The 18,962-nt window shown below is 42.1% G+C and overlaps 1 protein-coding gene across 1 annotated transcript in view; it reads left to right on the top strand.

Annotated features, from left to right (window-relative positions):
* The window catches only part of LOC112221833 (mitogen-activated protein kinase 14A), a 43,480-nt gene extending 38,770 nt beyond the window's left edge, over window positions 1-4,710 (top strand). The window contains exons 10-12 of the mRNA XM_024384207.2: window positions 791-869; window positions 1,399-1,572; window positions 1,661-4,710. Coding sequence (XP_024239975.2) covers window positions 791-869; window positions 1,399-1,572; window positions 1,661-1,728 — 321 coding nt within the window. The 3' untranslated portion in view covers window positions 1,729-4,710. The remainder of the gene's footprint in view (window positions 1-790; window positions 870-1,398; window positions 1,573-1,660) is intronic.
* The last annotated feature ends 14,252 nt before the right edge of the window (window positions 4,711-18,962 follow it).

The raw sequence follows: 18,962 nt of genomic DNA, 5'->3' as shown, positions 1-18,962 counted from the left end.
AAGAGAAGATGCACTTATCATTTTGAGCAGTGAGTGTTTGAAGTCAGGCAAAATGGAGCACAAAGTTCCAAAAAGTAAAACAACAGAACAAGGAAGTTGTTGACATGATCTCCTAAAAAGTTTGGAAATGTGGTATAAGAATTTTCAACGTAGATAAACATTTAATTAAATATGATTAGGTGATTTATTTTTAATAGTTGACCCTAAGCATGATGGGATGTTAATTGCTTAATTAACTCAGGAACCACACCTGTGTGGAAGCACCTGGTTTCAATATACTTTTTATCCCTTTGTTTACTCAAGTGTTTCCTTTTATTTTGGCAGTTACCCGTACATCCACTGTGCCCGTAACTGACATGTCCTCCTCCCATTGGCATCAAAAATTATTTATTTTTTTACCTTTTATTTAACTAGGCAAGTCAGTTAAGAACAAATTCTTATTTTCAATGACAGCCTACTGGGGAACAGTGGGTTAACTGCCTTGTTCAGGTGCCGAATGACAGATTTTGTACCTTGTCAGCTCGGGGGTTTGAACTTGCAACCTTCCGGTTACTAGTCCAACACTCTAACCACTAGGCTACCCTGCCGCCCCAATGCATGATTTACGCATTCTGTTCAAGTTTTGGCCCTAAGTGTACAGAAAGCTATCTTCATAGACGTCCTGTGGGGATCACTTGATTTCAGAAACAGTGGGAAGAGTTGAAGTCAATTCTGTGTTTTCTACCCAGTGTGTTTTTGAGCTGTGTTGAGTGGAATGTGTGTTGAGCCGCTATGTGTGTATCTTTGACAGGCCAGAAACTACATCAACTCCCTTCCCCAGATGCTCAAGAGGAACTTTGCTGATGTGTTTGTAGGCGCTAACCCACAAGGTAATAAAGGGCTAGTCTGTGTAGTGTAATATATGTACACACACACACACACACACTGTTTAACACACAGCATTTCATTTATACTCTCCATCTTTTGATATTACCCAGTAAGAAAGAAGGTTGTCTGTCTAGTGGAATGTTCACACTCCCTCACACGGTCTAATCAGACGCGCTCCGTCACACGGTCTAATCAGACGCGCTCCCTCACACTGTCTAATCAGACGCGCTCCCTCACACTGTCTAATCAGACGCACTCCCTCACACGGTCCCTCACAATCAGACGCACTCCCTCACACGGTCTAATCAGACGCACTCCCTCACACGGTCTAATCAGACGCACTCCCTCACACGGTCTAATCAGACGCACTCCCTCACACGGTCTAATCAGACGCACTCCCTCACCTCACACGGTCTAATCAGACGCACTCCCTCACACGGTCTAATCAGACACACTCCCTCACACGGTCTAATCAGACGCACTCTGTTTACAATCCCTTTCCCATTCTCCCACCCCCTTCTCTGCCACTAGCGGTGGATCTGTTAGAGAAGATGCTGGTTCTGGACACTGATAAGCGAATCACAGCGTCCGAGGCCCTGGCCCACCCCTACTTCTCCCAGTACCACGACCCTGACGATGAGCCAGAGTCCGAGCCATACGACCAGAGCTTCGAGAGCAGAGAGCTGGAGATAGAGGAGTGGAAAAGTAGGTGGACATAACAAAATACTCTTATTTAACTAGGTGCTGTACAAGTCTACTGACCTCTGATTCTCTTGTTTTCCCTCTCTCCCAGGGTTGACGTATGAGGAGGTTTGCAGTTTCGAGCCCCTGCCATTCGATGGAGACGAGATGGAGTCCTGAGGGGACGAGGGTGAAGTCATTGCTAATCCCGCCTCCTTCTCTTACTGAACTGTGAGGAAGAAGTTGCATGTAGACATTGATCTAGGGCCAGTTTTGTGTTTCATCCCCTAATGGTTTAGGTTAGGATCTGGGGGTAAGCTGATCCTAGATCTGTACTTAGATACAACTTACATCCGGAGCACGCAACCTTGTGTGAGGACTATCAACTCACCAGACTAGTTCAAACAAACAAACAGGAAGCCACGACATTCAAGTGCCTGCCTTCATTCATTTCTGGGGTTAGAGGTCAAGGGTCAAAGGTGACTCCCCCCTACACCCTCCTCCTGCTTGCTGTATTATATTGTCTATGATTGGGTCCCTGGGAAGAATTGGGGAAATGACTTTGTAATATATTATCTAGTGTTTGTGTGTGTTTTTAGAATTTATTAAGTCACATTATTTGCCAAAAACTACCTAAATTCCTGGAAAGGGTGCTCAGATTTTAACGTTCAATATCGCAAAAACAATCACATGGTTTTAACCAACAAACCACTGTACTTATGGAGCCATTATTTATGGTCTGTAGTTTATAGCCTTTTGGATAGAAGTCTGTAGGAAATACAACAGTGGTCATGACCTGCTCGTCTACGACAAAACCTTGTCTCCGTTTTCAAACTGTACGCTGTTGTTATGCCTGGCAGGGTTTTAGATGTGTAAATAAGGCTGTCCTCTTGTAAATAAATGATACTGTGCACCAATAGTAATACTGCCTAGAAGTCCCTATTATCATAGAGCACATAGAACCCTCAAGGCTTAGAACGTTGCCCCTTCGCATTCCTTTAGGAGAGACTGGCAGGTTCCATACTCAGAGGGATTGTTGTTAAATAGTATTCCATTAGAATGTGCACCAGTTTTAACTTTAATCATAGTGAAGTTTTGACATCCATCTTTTCCATTCAATCACCCAGAAAGAGGGAGGGGGGAGGGGCTTGGTAGTTTATTCGCTTATCCTTGCCTCTTAACTTATCTATTTTTCTACCCGTCTATGTGTGTTTCTTTTTTTCACTCCGTTGTTGTATCATTGCCTCCTTGAGCTCTATCCTGTCCTCTGTGTAGTCTGATTAAAAATGAGTGGAGAGGTAAAGTGGCTGTCACAAAATGTTATTTTATAGAATATATTTAAAATCCTCCTACCCTGTATCACAAGACTGATGCTGAAATCAGAATGGGTTTTCCCAAGTATCCATAGTGTCTGCTCTGTGGAGTGAGGTTCAGAGTTGGAGCTTCCATTAGATGGCTATAGGCATAGAGATCCAATTAATAACATTCTAGGAATCTACAGTCTTCAGAAATCACTGGATTCCCACTCCTGGTTGTTGACAATGTGATTTCAATCATATTCAAATGTATTTTTAAATAACTGTGTGTCCGTAGATGTGTCTTGTTATTCTGTTCTATTAGATGTGTGGGATGCTAGCGCCCCCTACTGTATGTAACCCCTTTTCATGTGTACATGGTAGTCTCTGAGTGCATGCCAAAATAGCACATTATTCCTTATATAGTGCACTATTTTGGACCAGATCTCATAGGGCCCTGTTGAAAAGTAGTGCACTAAATAGGGAATATGTTGCCATATAGGATGTACTGTGATTATTCCCATAGAGCGATCACCATATTTATCTCTTCTAATTTATACAGTACAGCGCTCAAACCAGACAATATTCAGAATCTCTTCCAGTTAAAGACAAAGCAATGCCTGAATCTTAACACAGTAACTACTTTTTATTTAATATTATTATTATTATGACTGCTCATGGTGGGGATTTTTCTGGCTCTGTGAAGCAGTAGACTAACTATCAAATCAGTGTTGGTGTCAAAGTCATTCAATTGATTTCAAATGGACTTGAACCCGTCGCTGGCTCTTCCCACAGCTGTATCTCTGTGTTCATTAGGCATAAAACAGGAGAAAACGTTTTTGAAACAAATGGGCTTTCTAATTGCATGTTTCAAAATGTTTTTTTTACCATTTGCTGCATTCTGAACATGTGACATACAGAGCTGTGGTCTTCCTGTGTAAATCAGTGAGTGTCCACTTGAGGGCTGTATCATAGCAGGATCACGAACAGATCGGCCTACAGCCGGGGCGTATTCATTACGCCGGTTCGGTTATAAACTGTAACGGAAGCAAACGGAACTGGGCGGGGTCTACCTGAACTTGTCTAATAGAAACTCTTGTTTTCGTTGCAAAACGCAACTGTTTGGATTAATGATTAGAACCGCAGCCCTTGATTGTCTGGCTCGTTTAAAAAGCTAAGAGTTGTTGGGACTGTCAAATCAGTTATAGCATGCCCATTTCAAGTCTTAATGTTGGAAAGATATTTCTGATCGTGTAGGAACGTGTGTTGCCTGACCCATTGATCCTGCTTTGTGATACAGCCTTGTGTTTTCATGTTTACAGCAGCAGGATGCTGGAGGGTAACAGAGGGGTAACACAGAAACCTCAAACATTGTATTGACACAGTAACATAGTTAGGTGACTGTCCTCCAGCTAGCTCTCTGTCTCTCTCTCTCTGTGTCTCTCTCTCTGTGTCTCTCTCTCTGTGTCTCTCTCTCTCTGTCTCTCTCTCTGTCTCTCTCTCTGTCTCTCTCTCTCTGTCTCTGTCTCGCTCTGTCTCTCTGTCTCTGTCTGTGTCTCTGTGTCTCTCTCTGTCTCTGTCTCTCTGTCTGTGTCTCTGTGTCTCTCTCTGTCTCTGTCTCTCTCTCTGTCTCTCTGTCACAGCAATTATCCTGCAGGATGAAGATAAAAATGGCTGATCATGCAATGAGTATTGGTTACCTTATTTTGCTATTGTTATGGTTGTTTATTTGATTTGTATGTTTTTAACAGACAGACCATGTTTACTTTGTACTTTAATGATTCCCCACATTCAGAACCATGAGAGCAGGTAATGTCACCTGTTAATACCACTGTTAGAAAATAAAGGCTATTATTTTTCAGAACTGGCCTGTCTGCTCTGTCATTCTTCCTTGCTGTATTCATCCAGGGCCTACGGCGATCCATTTCCCTCAGGTTTAGTTTGTGCTGTAAAGTCATGATAGACATTACTTTAACATTGTCTACTTCATCTATTTTATTCATTTCTCAATATTTGAGATAAAACCATAGACTTGAAGATGAAATGTTTTTATTTTGACTGCATTTTGGTTTAGTTTATATTTTGCACGTTAAAAAAATGATTATTCATAAAAAGGTACAAAGGGAATGTGGAGGAGCCAAAAGGCCTGACATGGATTTATCAGGTGGCTCCCTCTGGTGGACACATTCAGGACCATTAAGAACAAAAGGCCTGACATGGATTTATCAGGTGGCTCCCTCTGGTGGACACATTCAGGACCATTAAGAACAAAAGGCAGGAAGGAGGAGAGATGACTGGATTAATTGTCGGAGTAAAGGACCTTGTGCATTTCAGGTAAAATATCAACTCAATGTTTATATCCCAGGATAAATTAGCTTGCAACAGCAAGCTAGCTAAATAGGACAAATTAACGTTAGCTAGCATGTGCAGGCTAAGTAGCTAAATTGCCATACATGTTTAATGCTTTTCGACCTGTCCCCAAATTAATGTAATTGGTTCAGAGTTTGTTTTGATATTTTTAACCTGCGTATCGTGATCGCGTTTGGTGTGGGGGGACAAAATACATTTATGCACGATGGCGCACGCGTGCAGCCGGTTTGGGTTCCGCGTTAGGCTACTTCAAAGTAGTCTCTCAGCTTCGTTAAAAGGATTCGACCACAGACTGTAAAAATAATGAGATCAGACAGGAGACATATCCAGCATCGTTTATGTCTTCAATAAAGGGCTTGTGTGTATGTGCACAACATAACATGTAGCCTAATCAAACATACCTGTAAGTAATAAAATCACCATTATCTAGGCCTACTCTAATTTTAAATTATATTACATATTTAGGTATTCTACTAGGGAGGACTATGATAGCCTACGGATTTTTTTGTGTGTGCGATTTCCCAGTAGTGAAAGACATCAAAACTATAAAATAACATAAATGGAATCATGTCGTAACCAAAACAGTGTTAAACAGATTATTCAAAGTAGCCACCCTTTGCCTTGATGACAGCTTTGCACACTCTTGGCATTCTCTCAACCAGCTTCATGAGGAAGTCACCTGGAATGCATTTCAATTAACAGGTGTGCCGTGTTGAAAGTTCATTTGTGGAATTTCTTTATTTAATGCGTTTGAGCAAATCAGTTGTGTTGTGACAAGGTATGGGTGGTATACAGAAGACAGTCCTATTGGGTAAAAGACCCTGTATTACGGCAAGAACAGCTCAAATAAGCAAAGAGAAACGACAGTCCATCATTACTTTAAGACATGAAGGTCAGTCAATGCAGAACATTCAATAACTTTCAAAGTTTTCAAGTGCAGTCGCAAAAACCATCAAGCAAAATGATGAAACTATCTCTCATGAGGACCGCCACAGGAAAGGAAGACCCAGAGCTACCTCTGCTGCAGAGGATAAGTTCACTAGTTAACTACACCTCAGATTGCAGCCCAAATAAATGCTTCACAGAGTTCAAGTAACAGACACATGTCAACATCAACTGATCAGAGGAGACTATGAATCAGGCCTTCATGGTCAAATTGCTGCAAAGAAACCACTACTAAAGGTCACCAATAAGAAGAAGAGACTTGTTAGGGCCAAGAAACACGAGCAATGGACATTCGATTCGTAGAAATCTGTCCTTTGGTCTGGAGTTCAAATTGGAGATTTTTGGTGCCAACCGCCGTGTCTTTGTGAGATGCAGAGTAAGTGAACACACTGTGTAGCAGTGTGATGCTGGTCCTCTTTACCATCAAAGGTAAACTATCATCTTTGACACCTTAAACATTATGTACCAAGTTGCACACAAAGGACCAGTTCAAATAGGTCAAGAGGGGATCTTAATAATAATAACAATAATTCTGTGTTTTTTTAATTTAATTACAGCTGCATAGCTAATGTTATTTTCTGTGTGAAACAGGTACAAAAGTATCTATAGTATCCACAGTAAAACGAGTCCAATATCGACATAACCTGAAAGGCTGGGGAGAAAGATCATACTTTTTGGAGAAATGTCCTCTGGTCTGATGAAACAATAATAGAACTGTTTGGCCATAACAACCATTTTATGTTTGGAGGAAAAAGGGGGAGGCTTGCAAGTTGAAGAACACCATCCCAACCGTGAAGCACAGGGGTGGCAGCATCATGTTGTGGGGGTGCTTTGCTACAGGAAGTACTGGTGCACTTCACAAAATAGATGGCAGCATGAGGAAGGAAAACTATGTGGATTTATTGAAGCAACATCTCAAGACATCAGTCAGAAAGTTAAAGCTTGGTCGCAAATGGGTCTTCCAAATGGACAATGACCCCAAGCATACTTCCAAAGTTGTGGCAAAATGGCTTAAGGACTCGCACACCGAATCAGCGTATTCGTCAATGTTGTTGTCTGACCCAAGTATATTGTCGTTCCAATATACTTCCGGCGCCGACAGAGATGGCCGCCTCGCTTCGCGTTCCTAGGAAACTATGCAGTTTTTTGTTTTTTTACGTGTTATTTCTTACACTAGTACCCCAGGTCATCTTAGGTTTCATTACATACAGCCGAGAAGAACTACTGAATATAAGATCAGCGTCAACTCACCATCAGTACGACCAAGAATATGTTTTTCGCGATGCGGATCCTGTGTTCTGCCTTACAACCAGTGTAACGGAGTGGATTACATGCAGCGACCCAAAAAAACGACTCAGAAAAAGAGGGAAACGAAGCGGTCTTCTGGTCAGACTCCGGAGACGGGCACATCGTGCACCACTCCCTAGCATTCTTCTCGCCAATGTCCAGTCTCTTGACAACAAGGTTGATGAAATCCGAGCAAGGGTAGCATTCCAGAGGGACATCAGAGACTGCAACGTTCTCTGCTTCACGGAAACATGGCTAACCGGAGAGACGCTATCCGAAGCGGTGCAGCCAGCGGGTTTCTCCACGCATCGCGCGGACAGAAACGAACATCTTTCTGGTAAGAAGAGGGGCGGGGGCGTATGCCTTATGACTAACGTGACATGGTGTGATGACAGAAACATACAGGAACTCAAATCCTTCTGTTCACCTGATTTAGAATTCCTCACAATCAAATGTAGACCGCATTATCTACCAAGAGAATTCTCTTCGATTATAATCACAGCCGTATATATCCCCCAAGCAGACACATCGATGGCTCTGAACAAACTTTATTTAACTCTCTGCAAACTGGAAACGATTTATCCGGAGGCTGCATTCATTGTAGCTGGGGATTTTAACAAGGCTAATCTGAAAACAAGACTCCCTAAATTTTATCAGCATATCGATTGCGCAACCAGGGGTGGAAAGACCCTGGATCACTGCTATTCTAACTTCCGCGACGCATATAAGGCCCTGCCCCGCCCCCCTTTCGGAAAAGCTGACCACGACTCCATTTTGTTGATCCCTGCCAACAGACAGAAACTAAAACAAGAGGCTCCCACGCTGAGGTCTGTCCAACGCTGGTCTGACCAAGCTGACTCCACACTCCAAGACTGCTTCCATCACGTGGACTGGGAGATGTTTCGTATTGCGTCAGACAACAACATTGACGAATACGCTGATTCGGTGTGCGAGTTCATTAGAACGTGCGTTGAAGATGTCGTTCCCATAGCAACGATTAAAACATTCCCTAACCAGAAACCTTGGATTGATGGCAGCATTCGTGTGAAACTGAAGGCACGAACCACTGCTTTTAATCTGGGCAAGGTGTCTGGTAACATGACTGAATACAAACAGTGCAGCTATTCCCTCCGCAAGGCTATCAAACAAGCTAAGCGCCAGTACAGAGACAAAGTAGAATCTCAATTCAACGGCTCAGACACGAGGCATGTGGCAGGGTCTACAGTCAATCACGGACTACAGGAAGAAACCCAGCCCAGTCACGGACCAGGATGTCTTGCTCCCAGGCAGACTAAATAACTTTTTGCCCGCTTTGAGGACAATACAGTGCCACTGACACGGCCTGCAATGAAAACATGCGGTCTCTCCTTCACTGCAGCCGAAGTGAGTAAGACATTTAAACGTGTTAACCCTCGCAAGGCTGCAGGCCCAGACGGCATCCCCAGCCGCGCCCTCAGAGCATGCGCAGACCAGCTGGCCGGTGTGTTTACGGACATATTCAATCAATCCCTATACCAGTCTGCTGTTCCCACATGCTTCAAGAGGGCCACCATTGTTCCTGTTCCCAAGAAAGCTAAGGTAACTGAGCTAAACGACTACCGCCCCGTAGCACTCACATCCGTCATCATAAAGTGCTTTGAGAGACTAGTCAAGGACCATATCACCTCCACCCTACCTGACACCCTTGACCCACTCCAATTTTCTTACCGCCCAAATAGGTCCACAGACGATGCAATCTCAACCACACTGCACACTGCCCTAACCCATCTGGACAAGAGGAATACCTATGTGAGAATGCTGTTCATCGACTACAGCTCGGCATTCAACACCATAGTACCCTCCAAGCTCGTCATCAAGCTCGAGACCCTGGGTCTCGACCCCGCCCTGTGCAACTGGGTTCTGGACTTCCTGACGGGCCGCCCCCAGGTGGTGAGGGTAGGCAACAACATCTCCTCCCCGCTGATCCTCAACACTGGGGCCCCACAAGGGTGCGTTCTGAGCCCTCTCCTGTACTCCCTGTTCACCCACGACTGCGTGGCCATGCACGCCTCCAACTCAATCATCAAGTTTGCGGACGACACAACAGTGGTAGGCTTGATTACCAACAACGACGAGACGGCCTACAGGGAGGAGGTGAGGGGCCCTCGGAGTGTGGTGTCAGGAAAATAACCTCACACTCAACGTCAACAAAACTAAGGAGATGATTGTGGACTTCAGGAAACAGCAGAGGGAACACCCCCCATCCACATCGATGGAACAGTAGTGGAGAGGGTAGCAAGTTTTAAGTTCCTCGGCATACACATCACAGACAAACTGAATTGGTCCACTCACACAGACAGCATCGTGAGGAAGGCGCAGCAGCGCCTCTTCAACCTCAGGAGGCTGAAGAAATTCGGCTTGTCACCAAAAGCACTCACAAACTTCTACAGATGCACAATCGAGAGCATCCTGGCGGGCTGTATCACCGCCTGGTATGGCAACTGCACCGCCCTCAACCGTAAGGCTCTCCAGAGAGTAGTGAGGTCTGCACAACGCATCACCGGGGGCAAACTACCTGCCCTCCAGGACACCTACACCACCCGATGCTACAGGAAGGCCATAAAGATAGATCATCAAGGACATCAACCACCCGAGCCACTGCCTGTTCACCCCGCTGTCATCCAGAAGGCGAGGTCAGTACAGGTGCATCAAAGCTGGGACCGAGAGACTGAAAAACAGCTTCTATCTCAAGGCCATCAGACTGTTAAACAGCCACCACTAACATTGAGTGGCTACTGCCAACACACTGTCAATGACACTGACTCTACTCCAGCCACTTTAATAATGGGAATTGATGGGAAATTATGTAAATATATCACTAGCCACTTTAAACAATGCTACCTTATATAATGTTACTTACCCTACATTATTCATCTCATATGCATACGTAGATACTGTACTCTATATCATCGACTGCATCCTTATGTAATACATGTATCACTAGCCACTAACTATGCCACTTGGTTTACATACTCATCTCATATGTATATACTGTACTCGATATCATCTACTGTATCTTGCCTATGCTGCTCTGTACCATCACTCATTCATATATCCTTATGTACATATTCTTTATCCCCTTACACTGTGTATAAGACAGTAGTTTTTTTGGAATTGTTAGTTAGATTACTTGTTCGTTATTACTGCATTGTCGGAACTAGAAGCACAAGCATTTCGCTACACTCGCATTAACATCTGCTAACCATGTGTATGTGACAAATAAAATTTGATTTGATTTGATTTGGACAACAAATTCTAGGTATTGGAGTGGCCATCACAAAGCCCTGACCTCAAGCATATAGAAAATGTATGGGCAGAACTGAAAAAGCATGTGTGAGCAGGGAGGCCTACAAACCTGACTCAGTTACACCAGCTCTGTCAGGAGGAATGGGCCAAAATTCACCCAACTTATTGTGGGAAGCTTGTGGAAGGCTACCTGAAACGTTTGACCCAAGTTAAACAATTTAAAGGCAATGCTACCAAATACTAATTGAGTGTATGTAAACTTCTGACCCACTGGGAATGTGATGAACAAAATAAAAGCTGAAATAAATCATTTTCTCTACTATTATTCTGACATTTCACATTCTTAAAATAAAGTGGTGGTCCTAACAGTCTTAAAATGGAATTTTTACTAGGATTAAATGTCAGGAATCGTGAAAAACTGAGTTGAAATGTATTTGGCTAAGGTGTATGTACACTTCTGACTTCAACTGTGTGTATATACTGTATATATATACAGGCTACGGTTCAAAAGTTTGGGGTCACCTAAAAATGTCATTGTTTTTGAAAGATAAGCACATTTTTTGTCCATTAAAATAACATCAAATTGCTCAGAAATGCAGTGTAAACATTGTTAATATTGTAAATGACTATTGTAGTTGGAATCGGCAGTTTTACACCAGAATCGGCAGTTTTACACCAGCTGTTTGGGAGAATCGGTAGTTCTGTAGACCATTTAAAAATACTTGTATGTACTGTTTATTTGTGAAAATGTGAATAATATATAATTATTTGATGTGCTGTTCATACGTATTTCATATTGCCTATATGCTTCCTATCACAAATACACTTCCTCTAAATCTATCACTCACAGAATTAGATTGAAGAAAAATACCAGCTAAATGAGACAAACATTTGACGTATTTATTTAATACACAACAAATTGATCAATGCACTTAAATATGTAACGTTATTTACCATTTGTATATACATTAACAATGAAAATGCATAAACATACAATCATTGACCTTTGGCGTATCATTACTTTCCCGTCCACACATGCTACAAAAATAGGTCCTTTTTCTAGATTAGAATTCTACATCCAGTCACCCTCAAATCTACTATATTTCAATGATTTACAGGTAACTGCCAAAATAAAGGATAAACTTGATACATTGCCAAGTATGTTGAAAGCAGATGCTTCCACACAGGTGTGTTTTCTGAGTTAATTAAGCAATTAACATTCCAAAGGCACACAGGTTGTTTAAAAAAGTGTGTGTGCGTGTGCGTGTTTCAGGCTTTGTTTAGACAGGCAGCCCGATTCTGATCTTTTTTTCACTATTGGTAGTTTGACTAATCAGATCTTAAAAATATCTGATGTGGAAAGATCTGATGTGATTGGTCAAAAAGACCCATTAGTGGCAAAAAAAGTGTAAACGCAGCCATAGTCTCCTGACCTCAACCCAATTCAACACTTATTGGAGATTCTGGAGTGGCGTTTTCCACCACCATCAACAAAAAAACACCAAATTATGAACTTTCTCATGGAAGAATGGTGTTGCATCCCTCTAATAGATTTCCAGACACATATATTACTTATAAAATAAATATTGATAATTTATAACATAGCACTGGCTTTAACTACTCCTCTCTCCTGATTTATAAAAGCACCAATGCTTTATGTTTCCTAGTAGGATTTAATATGAAACACTGGTAGTTATAATGTTTTGTTTGTAAATGATGTCTGAGTGTAGGAGAGTTGAAGTGTCGGAGTGTGCCCCTGGCTATCCATCAATAAAAAGAATAAATATGGCCGTCTGGTTTGCTTTGTATAAGGAATTTGAAATGATTTATACTTTGACTTTTAATACTTAAGTATATTTTAGCAATTCCATTTACTCTTGATACTAAAGTATATTTAAAACCAAATTTGATACTAAAGTATATTTAAAACCAAATGCTTTCAGACTTTTAATCAAGTAGTATTTTACTGGGTGACTTTCATTTTTACTGAAGTCGTGTTCTATTAAGGTATCTTTACTCAAGTATGACAATTTAGTAGTTTTTCCACCGCTGGTCAGCATGCTTCAGTTCGGCTGACGGCTAGCCGAAGTCGGTTAGCGAACCGAACGAGTGTACTCCCATACTCCCTTAAAATACCTTCGCTTGAAAAAGGTTAATTGTACTGTTTGTCATATTTGAGATGCCGTAGCCAGTATACATTTCCTCAAAATAGTCCTAATTAGCCAATGATAACTCAAAAAATGAAGTTTTTGCAGAGAAAGATCTAAGTAGCGCAATTTTATATCTAACATGTTTGGTGCCGTATTTCTCAATTAAAAAATGTGTATGAAAACGAGTCGTTTCTCGTTCAATGACAACAATTACTTTATTGAAGAATCGCTACAGGTGACCAATCACGGACAAAGGTGCTGAGATTTCGGCTCCTAGAACTTTGGCCGGTTTCGAGAAATAATATTGTGCCCGAACAGCCCAAAAAAAAAAACCTTACGAAAGTCCCAAAACGACAAAAACGTCACACAATGTCATCATAATGTATACACAAACTCTTCCGAACTGTTTCAGATGAAAAGTATGCCTCTAAGGAACTTCCAACAGCTGATGATTGACAGAGTAGTTGACCAACAATGACAAAACGGCAATCCTTTTGGTGACTATAATGGTGTTTGTTCTTTAAATACATTTGTCCCTGAGAGGATTACAAATATGAGCCTTTTGAATAACAGACAGAAGGCTATGGGCTCGCTAGACAAACTCTAATATTACTTTGATCAAGCTTGTTGTTGACCAACTTGTTTGCCACCTCTCTTAGCCTGACTGTTGTTGACACTAAATTTTATACTGAAGTTCAAGGCTAAATCAAAGGATGAATTGACCATTACTAACGGGCCAATATGCTAATTGCTCTGTTTGGCTAAAAGCACTTCTTTACGCCACGGACATAACTTAGTTTAGATGGTCTCCCCTCCGATCATCATTAACAACGTTATTGAAACTCTGATTTACTGACTGTTAGTTATACTTGTGCACAAAAAGGCTTCTTGCCCACTTTAACTGACTGACGGAATGACTAAATTCTGACTGAATGACTAAATTCTGACTGAATGACTAAATTCTGACTGAATGACTAAATTCTGACGGAATGACTAAATTCTGACGGAATGACTAAATTCTAACTGAATGACTAAATTCTGACTGAATGACTAAATTCTAACTGAATGACTAAATTCTGACGGAATGACTAAATTCTGACTGAATGACTAAATTCTGACGGAATGACTAAATTATGACTAAATTATGACTGAATGACTCAATTCTGACGGAATGACTAAATTATGACTAAATTCTGACTGAATTACTAAATTATGACGGAATGACTAAATTATGACTAAATTCTGACTGACTAAATTCCAATGCTGACTGAGGAAATAATCTACAGAAGTGTAGACCTTGGACAGACAGAACTACATCATACTGTATGTACATCGCAGGCTTGCTTCACTATAATGCTTAGTCAGATGAACTCGTGAAACAGTTCCTTATGATGGGTAGTCAGAAATTGCAAAACCGATATGAACCTTGAAACATTGGATTTGACACCCTTACACGCCCCTGCTCCAGATTGAAACCAAGCTTTAAGTGTACACTATCACCTTTAACACTTTACAGTGTAAAAAGGATGACATTGTTATGTGATGAAATACTCACTTCGAACTGGAGAGTTATTGATTAGAATTAAGAAATAGAGAATAAGTAAATCTATCTTTGTGAACGCAACATAAAAGCATTTTAGTCCAGAGACAGGCTCTGTACATGTTTACATTATTGTAGTAACAACACTGAGCCTGTTCAATCTCTCCTCACTGAGAATATTCCCACATCTTTCAATTCACTTACCTGGTCTAATAAAGATAACTGAACGTATGTACTGATTGGCAGTGGTATATTTTTAAATTGCCCCATGTACTCAATCAATTAATCAATCTATTGAGCAGATAGCTCACCTTGCCGCCGTGGGCCAGAAGGGCTGCCCCCACCCTGAACCGGATGTAGGGGCAGTAGGCGAACTCCTTGGCCTCCAGGGACCGACGAATGAGCCCCTCTACTGTTATCCCGTCCTGGTGCACGCTGGCTGGGTGGTGGAGCCACGTCTGCTGGTCCTTACCGTGGAGCATCTGGATCGGTAGGTCTCCCATTTCAGGTCTGTGCCTGGGTGTCTGTGTTATCCTAGCTTCTGAGTCTATGCCTGGGTGTCTGTGTTATCCTAGCTTCTGAGTCTGTGCCTGGGTGTCTGTGTTATCCTAGCTTCTGTCTGTGCCTGTCTGTGCCTGGGTGTCTGTGTTATCCTAGCTTCTGAGTCTGTGCCTGGAGTCTGTGCTGGGTGTCTGTGTTATCCTAGCTTCTGAGTCTGTGCCTGGGTGTCTGTGTTATGCTAGCTTCTGAGTCTGTGCCTGGGTGTCTGTGTTATCCTAGCTTCTGAGTCTGTGCCTGGGTGTCTGTGTTATGCTAGCTTCTGAGTGTGTGCCTGGGTGTCTGTGTTATGCTAGCTTCTGAGTGTGTGCCTGGGTGTCTGTGTTATCCTAGCTTCTGAGTCTGTGCCTGGGTGTCTGTGTTAATCTAGCTTCTGAGTCTGTGCCTGGGTGTCTGTGTTATCCTAGCTTCTGAGTGTGTGCCTGGGTGTCTGTGTTATCCTAGCTTCTGAGTCTGTGCCTGGGTGTCTGTGTTATCCTAGCTTCTGAGTGTGTGCCTGGGTGTCTGTGTTATCCTGGCTTCTGAGTCTGTGCCTGGGTGTCTGTGTTATTCTAGCTTCTGAGTCTGTGCCTGGGTGTCTGTGTTATTCTAGCTTCTGAGTCTGTGCCTGGGTGTCTGTGTTATCCTAGCTTCTGAGTCTGTGCCTGGGTGTCTGTGTTATTCTAGCTTATGAGTCTGTGCCTGGGTGTCTGTGTTATCCTAGCTTCTGAGTGTGTGCCTGGGTGTCTGTGTTATTCTAGTTTCTGAGTCTGTGCCTGGGTGTCTGCTCCTAGGTCTTTGTGTCTGTTGTTGTTGAGTTTATCTTACTTTGTGGAAGTGTGAGTCTATCTTCTTCTGGATGAGTTGGGGGTGTTTACAGTTAGCTGACTGTAAGTGTTCTCTTTGTGGCGCTGTATAAAGGTCACAGAATGAGATTTGTGTGCTGATAAAAATATCATTTGTTTTGTTGATGAGTAGCTACTGATTAGTAACGGAACAGCTTGGTAAAAATATGAATCTTTCTTGTTTTACTGTCCCATAGTAGAGACATGGAAAGCACAGAGGGAAACTCCCTTAGAAACATGCAGATGATGCATCAATGTCTGTTATCTCTCAACAGATGAAATTAATAGGATGTTTAAAGTGTTTTCTAAGACGTACTAAGTCACATACAGTGCCTTGGAAAAGTATTCAGACCCCTTGACTTTTTCCACATTTTGTTACGTTACATAATGACATCACAATACTCCATAATGACATCACAATACCCCATAATGACATCACAATACCCCATAATGATATCACAATACCCCATAATGACAAAGCGAAAACAGGTTATTGGACATTTTTCCTAATGTATTAGAAATAAAAAAACAGAAATACCTTATTTCTGTTAAGTGTTCAGACCCTTTGCTATGAAACTCGAAATTGAGCTCAGGTGCATCCTGTTTCCATTGATCGTCCTTGAGATGTCTCTACAACTTGATTGGATTCCACCTGTGGTAAATTCAATTGATTGGACATGATTTGGAAAGGCACACACCTGTCTATATGAGGTCCCACAATTGACAGTGCATGTCAGAGCAAAATCCAAGCCATGAGGTCTAAGGAATTGTCTGTAGACAGGATTGTGTCGAGGCACAGATCTGTGGAAGGGTACCAAAAATGCCTGCAGTATTGAAGGTCCCAAAGAACACAGTGGCCTCCATCATTCTGAAATGGATGAAGTTTGGAACCATCAAGACTCTTCCTAGAGCTGACTGCCCAGCTCAACTGAGCAATTGGGGGAGAAGGGCCTTGGTCAGGGAGGTGACCAAGAACCCGATGGTCACTCTGACAGAGCTCTAGAGTTCCTCTAGAGAACCTTCCAGAAGGACAACCATCTCTGCAGCACTCCACAATCAGGCCTTTATGGTGGAGTGGCCAGACAGAAGCCACTCTTCAGTAAAAGGCACATGACTGCCAGCTTGGAGTTTGCCAAAACATTCTATTGTCTGATGAAATCAAGATTTAACTCTTTGGCCTGAATGCCAAGCGTCACGTCTGGAGGAAACCTGGCACCATCCCTACGGTGAAGCATGGTGGTGGCAGCATCGTGCTGTGGGGATGTTTTTCAGCGGCAGGGACTGGGAGATTAGTCAGGATCAAGGGAATGATGAAGGCAGCAAAGTACAGAGAGATCCTTGATAAAAACCTGCTCCAAAGCACTCAGGACCTCAGACTGGGGTGAAGGTTCACCTTCCAACAGGACAACAACCCTAAGGACACAGCCAAGACAACGCAGGAGTGGATTCGGGACAAGTCTCTGAATGTCCTTGAATGGCCCTGGCAGAGCCCAGACTTGAACCCGATCGAAAATCTCTGAAGAGATCTGAAAATAGCTTGTCAGCAACGCTCCCCAGCCAACCTGACAGAGCTTGAGAGGATCTGGAGAGAACAATGGGAAAAACTTCCCAAATACAGGTGTGCCAAGCTTGTAGTGTCATACCCAAGAAGACTCCTGGCTGTAATCGCTGCCAAAGATGCTTCAACAAAGTACTGAGTAAAGGATCTGAATACTAATGTAAATGTTAGATTTCATTTTTTAAAAACTTTTAATAAATTAGTACAAATTTCTGAAAACATGTTTTTGCTTTGTCATTATGGGGTATTGTGTGTAGATTAATGAGGGGAAATAACCATTTTAGAATAAGGCAGTAACCTAACAAAATGTGGGAAAAAGTCAAGGGGTCTGAATACTTTTCCGTGGCACTGTATTAATCAAAATATGATATAGAGGGAAATATGTCAACTGACAGAGCCAACACAGAAGGTTTATTGTGTCTTAAACATGATTTCTATTTGGTGACTGATCTAAATAAACCAACCCGTGCGTATTTTCCTGATGTTTCTCAATGGATGTAAGTGGTACAAACACAACGAGTCCCTTTCCTGTTGGTCACACATGCTTTCCTTAGTCAACAAATGATTACATGGCCTGTAGGTCGATCACATCTCTACTTTAGTGTCACGCCCTGGCCTTAGTATTCTGTGTTTTCGTTATTATTTTGGTTAGGCCAGGGTGTGACATGGGGATTTATGTGGTGTGTTTTGTCTGGGGTTGTTTGTAGTTATGGGATTGTGGTTAGAGTAGTACTCTAGGTAAGTCTATGGTTGCCTAGAGTGGTTCTCAATCAGAGGCAGGTGTTTATCGTTGTCTCTGATTGGGAACCATATTTAGGCAGCCATATTCTTTAGGTCTCTTGTGGGTGGTTGTTCCTGTCTTTGTGTTTGTGGCACCAGATAGGACTGTTTCGTTTTTTTTCACGTTTCTTGTTTTGTAGATTGTTGTATTTTCATCTTTATTAAAGATTTACAAAACTAACCACGCTGCATTTTGGTCCGCCTCTCTTTCACCAGAAGAAAACCGTTACATTCAATGTGTCAGCTGATAGCACTATTAGTAACAAGACAATACCTATCGCTATTATACAGGTATTGTACCTATACAGTCATCAGTAGCTGTAGGAGAGAAAATAGACATAAATGTATTGTTGTAAAAAAACAAAAAACAGGTGGTAATTATTTACAGCAGGTAGTTCAGTCTCTGTGTCCTATACTGATACTTTATCAGTTGATCCCATTTGGATCTTCAGAAAGGAGAGGACCAAAAACAAGATGGCGTCGCTAGCTGTCTTTCTGGATGATCCAGTCGATCCAGCTAAGGTATTTCCTGATCTTGGTGTAGACTCCAGGGAAGTAGAGGTTTGGCACAGCTGATGACCAAGAGTGCCCGTTAAAGATGAAGGGGCCGCCCGAGTCACCCTGATAGAATTAAAGTCAATTGAATATTTGAATATCCCAAAGACAAATTTTCTTGGCATACATAGATATACAGTACATGGCATACTCATAACATAGATCACAAGTCTGACAGACAGACACAGACTACATTTCAATATCCATACTAACGTTCTACCTAGAATGCATGCCCAATGCATTCCTACATTCTGAGTAGTACGCTAG

The sequence above is a fragment of the Oncorhynchus tshawytscha genome, linkage group LG02 (assembly GCF_018296145.1).
Source record: "Oncorhynchus tshawytscha isolate Ot180627B linkage group LG02, Otsh_v2.0, whole genome shotgun sequence".
NCBI lineage: Eukaryota > Metazoa > Chordata > Actinopteri > Salmoniformes > Salmonidae > Oncorhynchus > Oncorhynchus tshawytscha.
The sequence above is the reverse complement of the archived record's forward strand: the minus strand, read 5'-3'. Positions and strand labels throughout refer to the sequence as shown.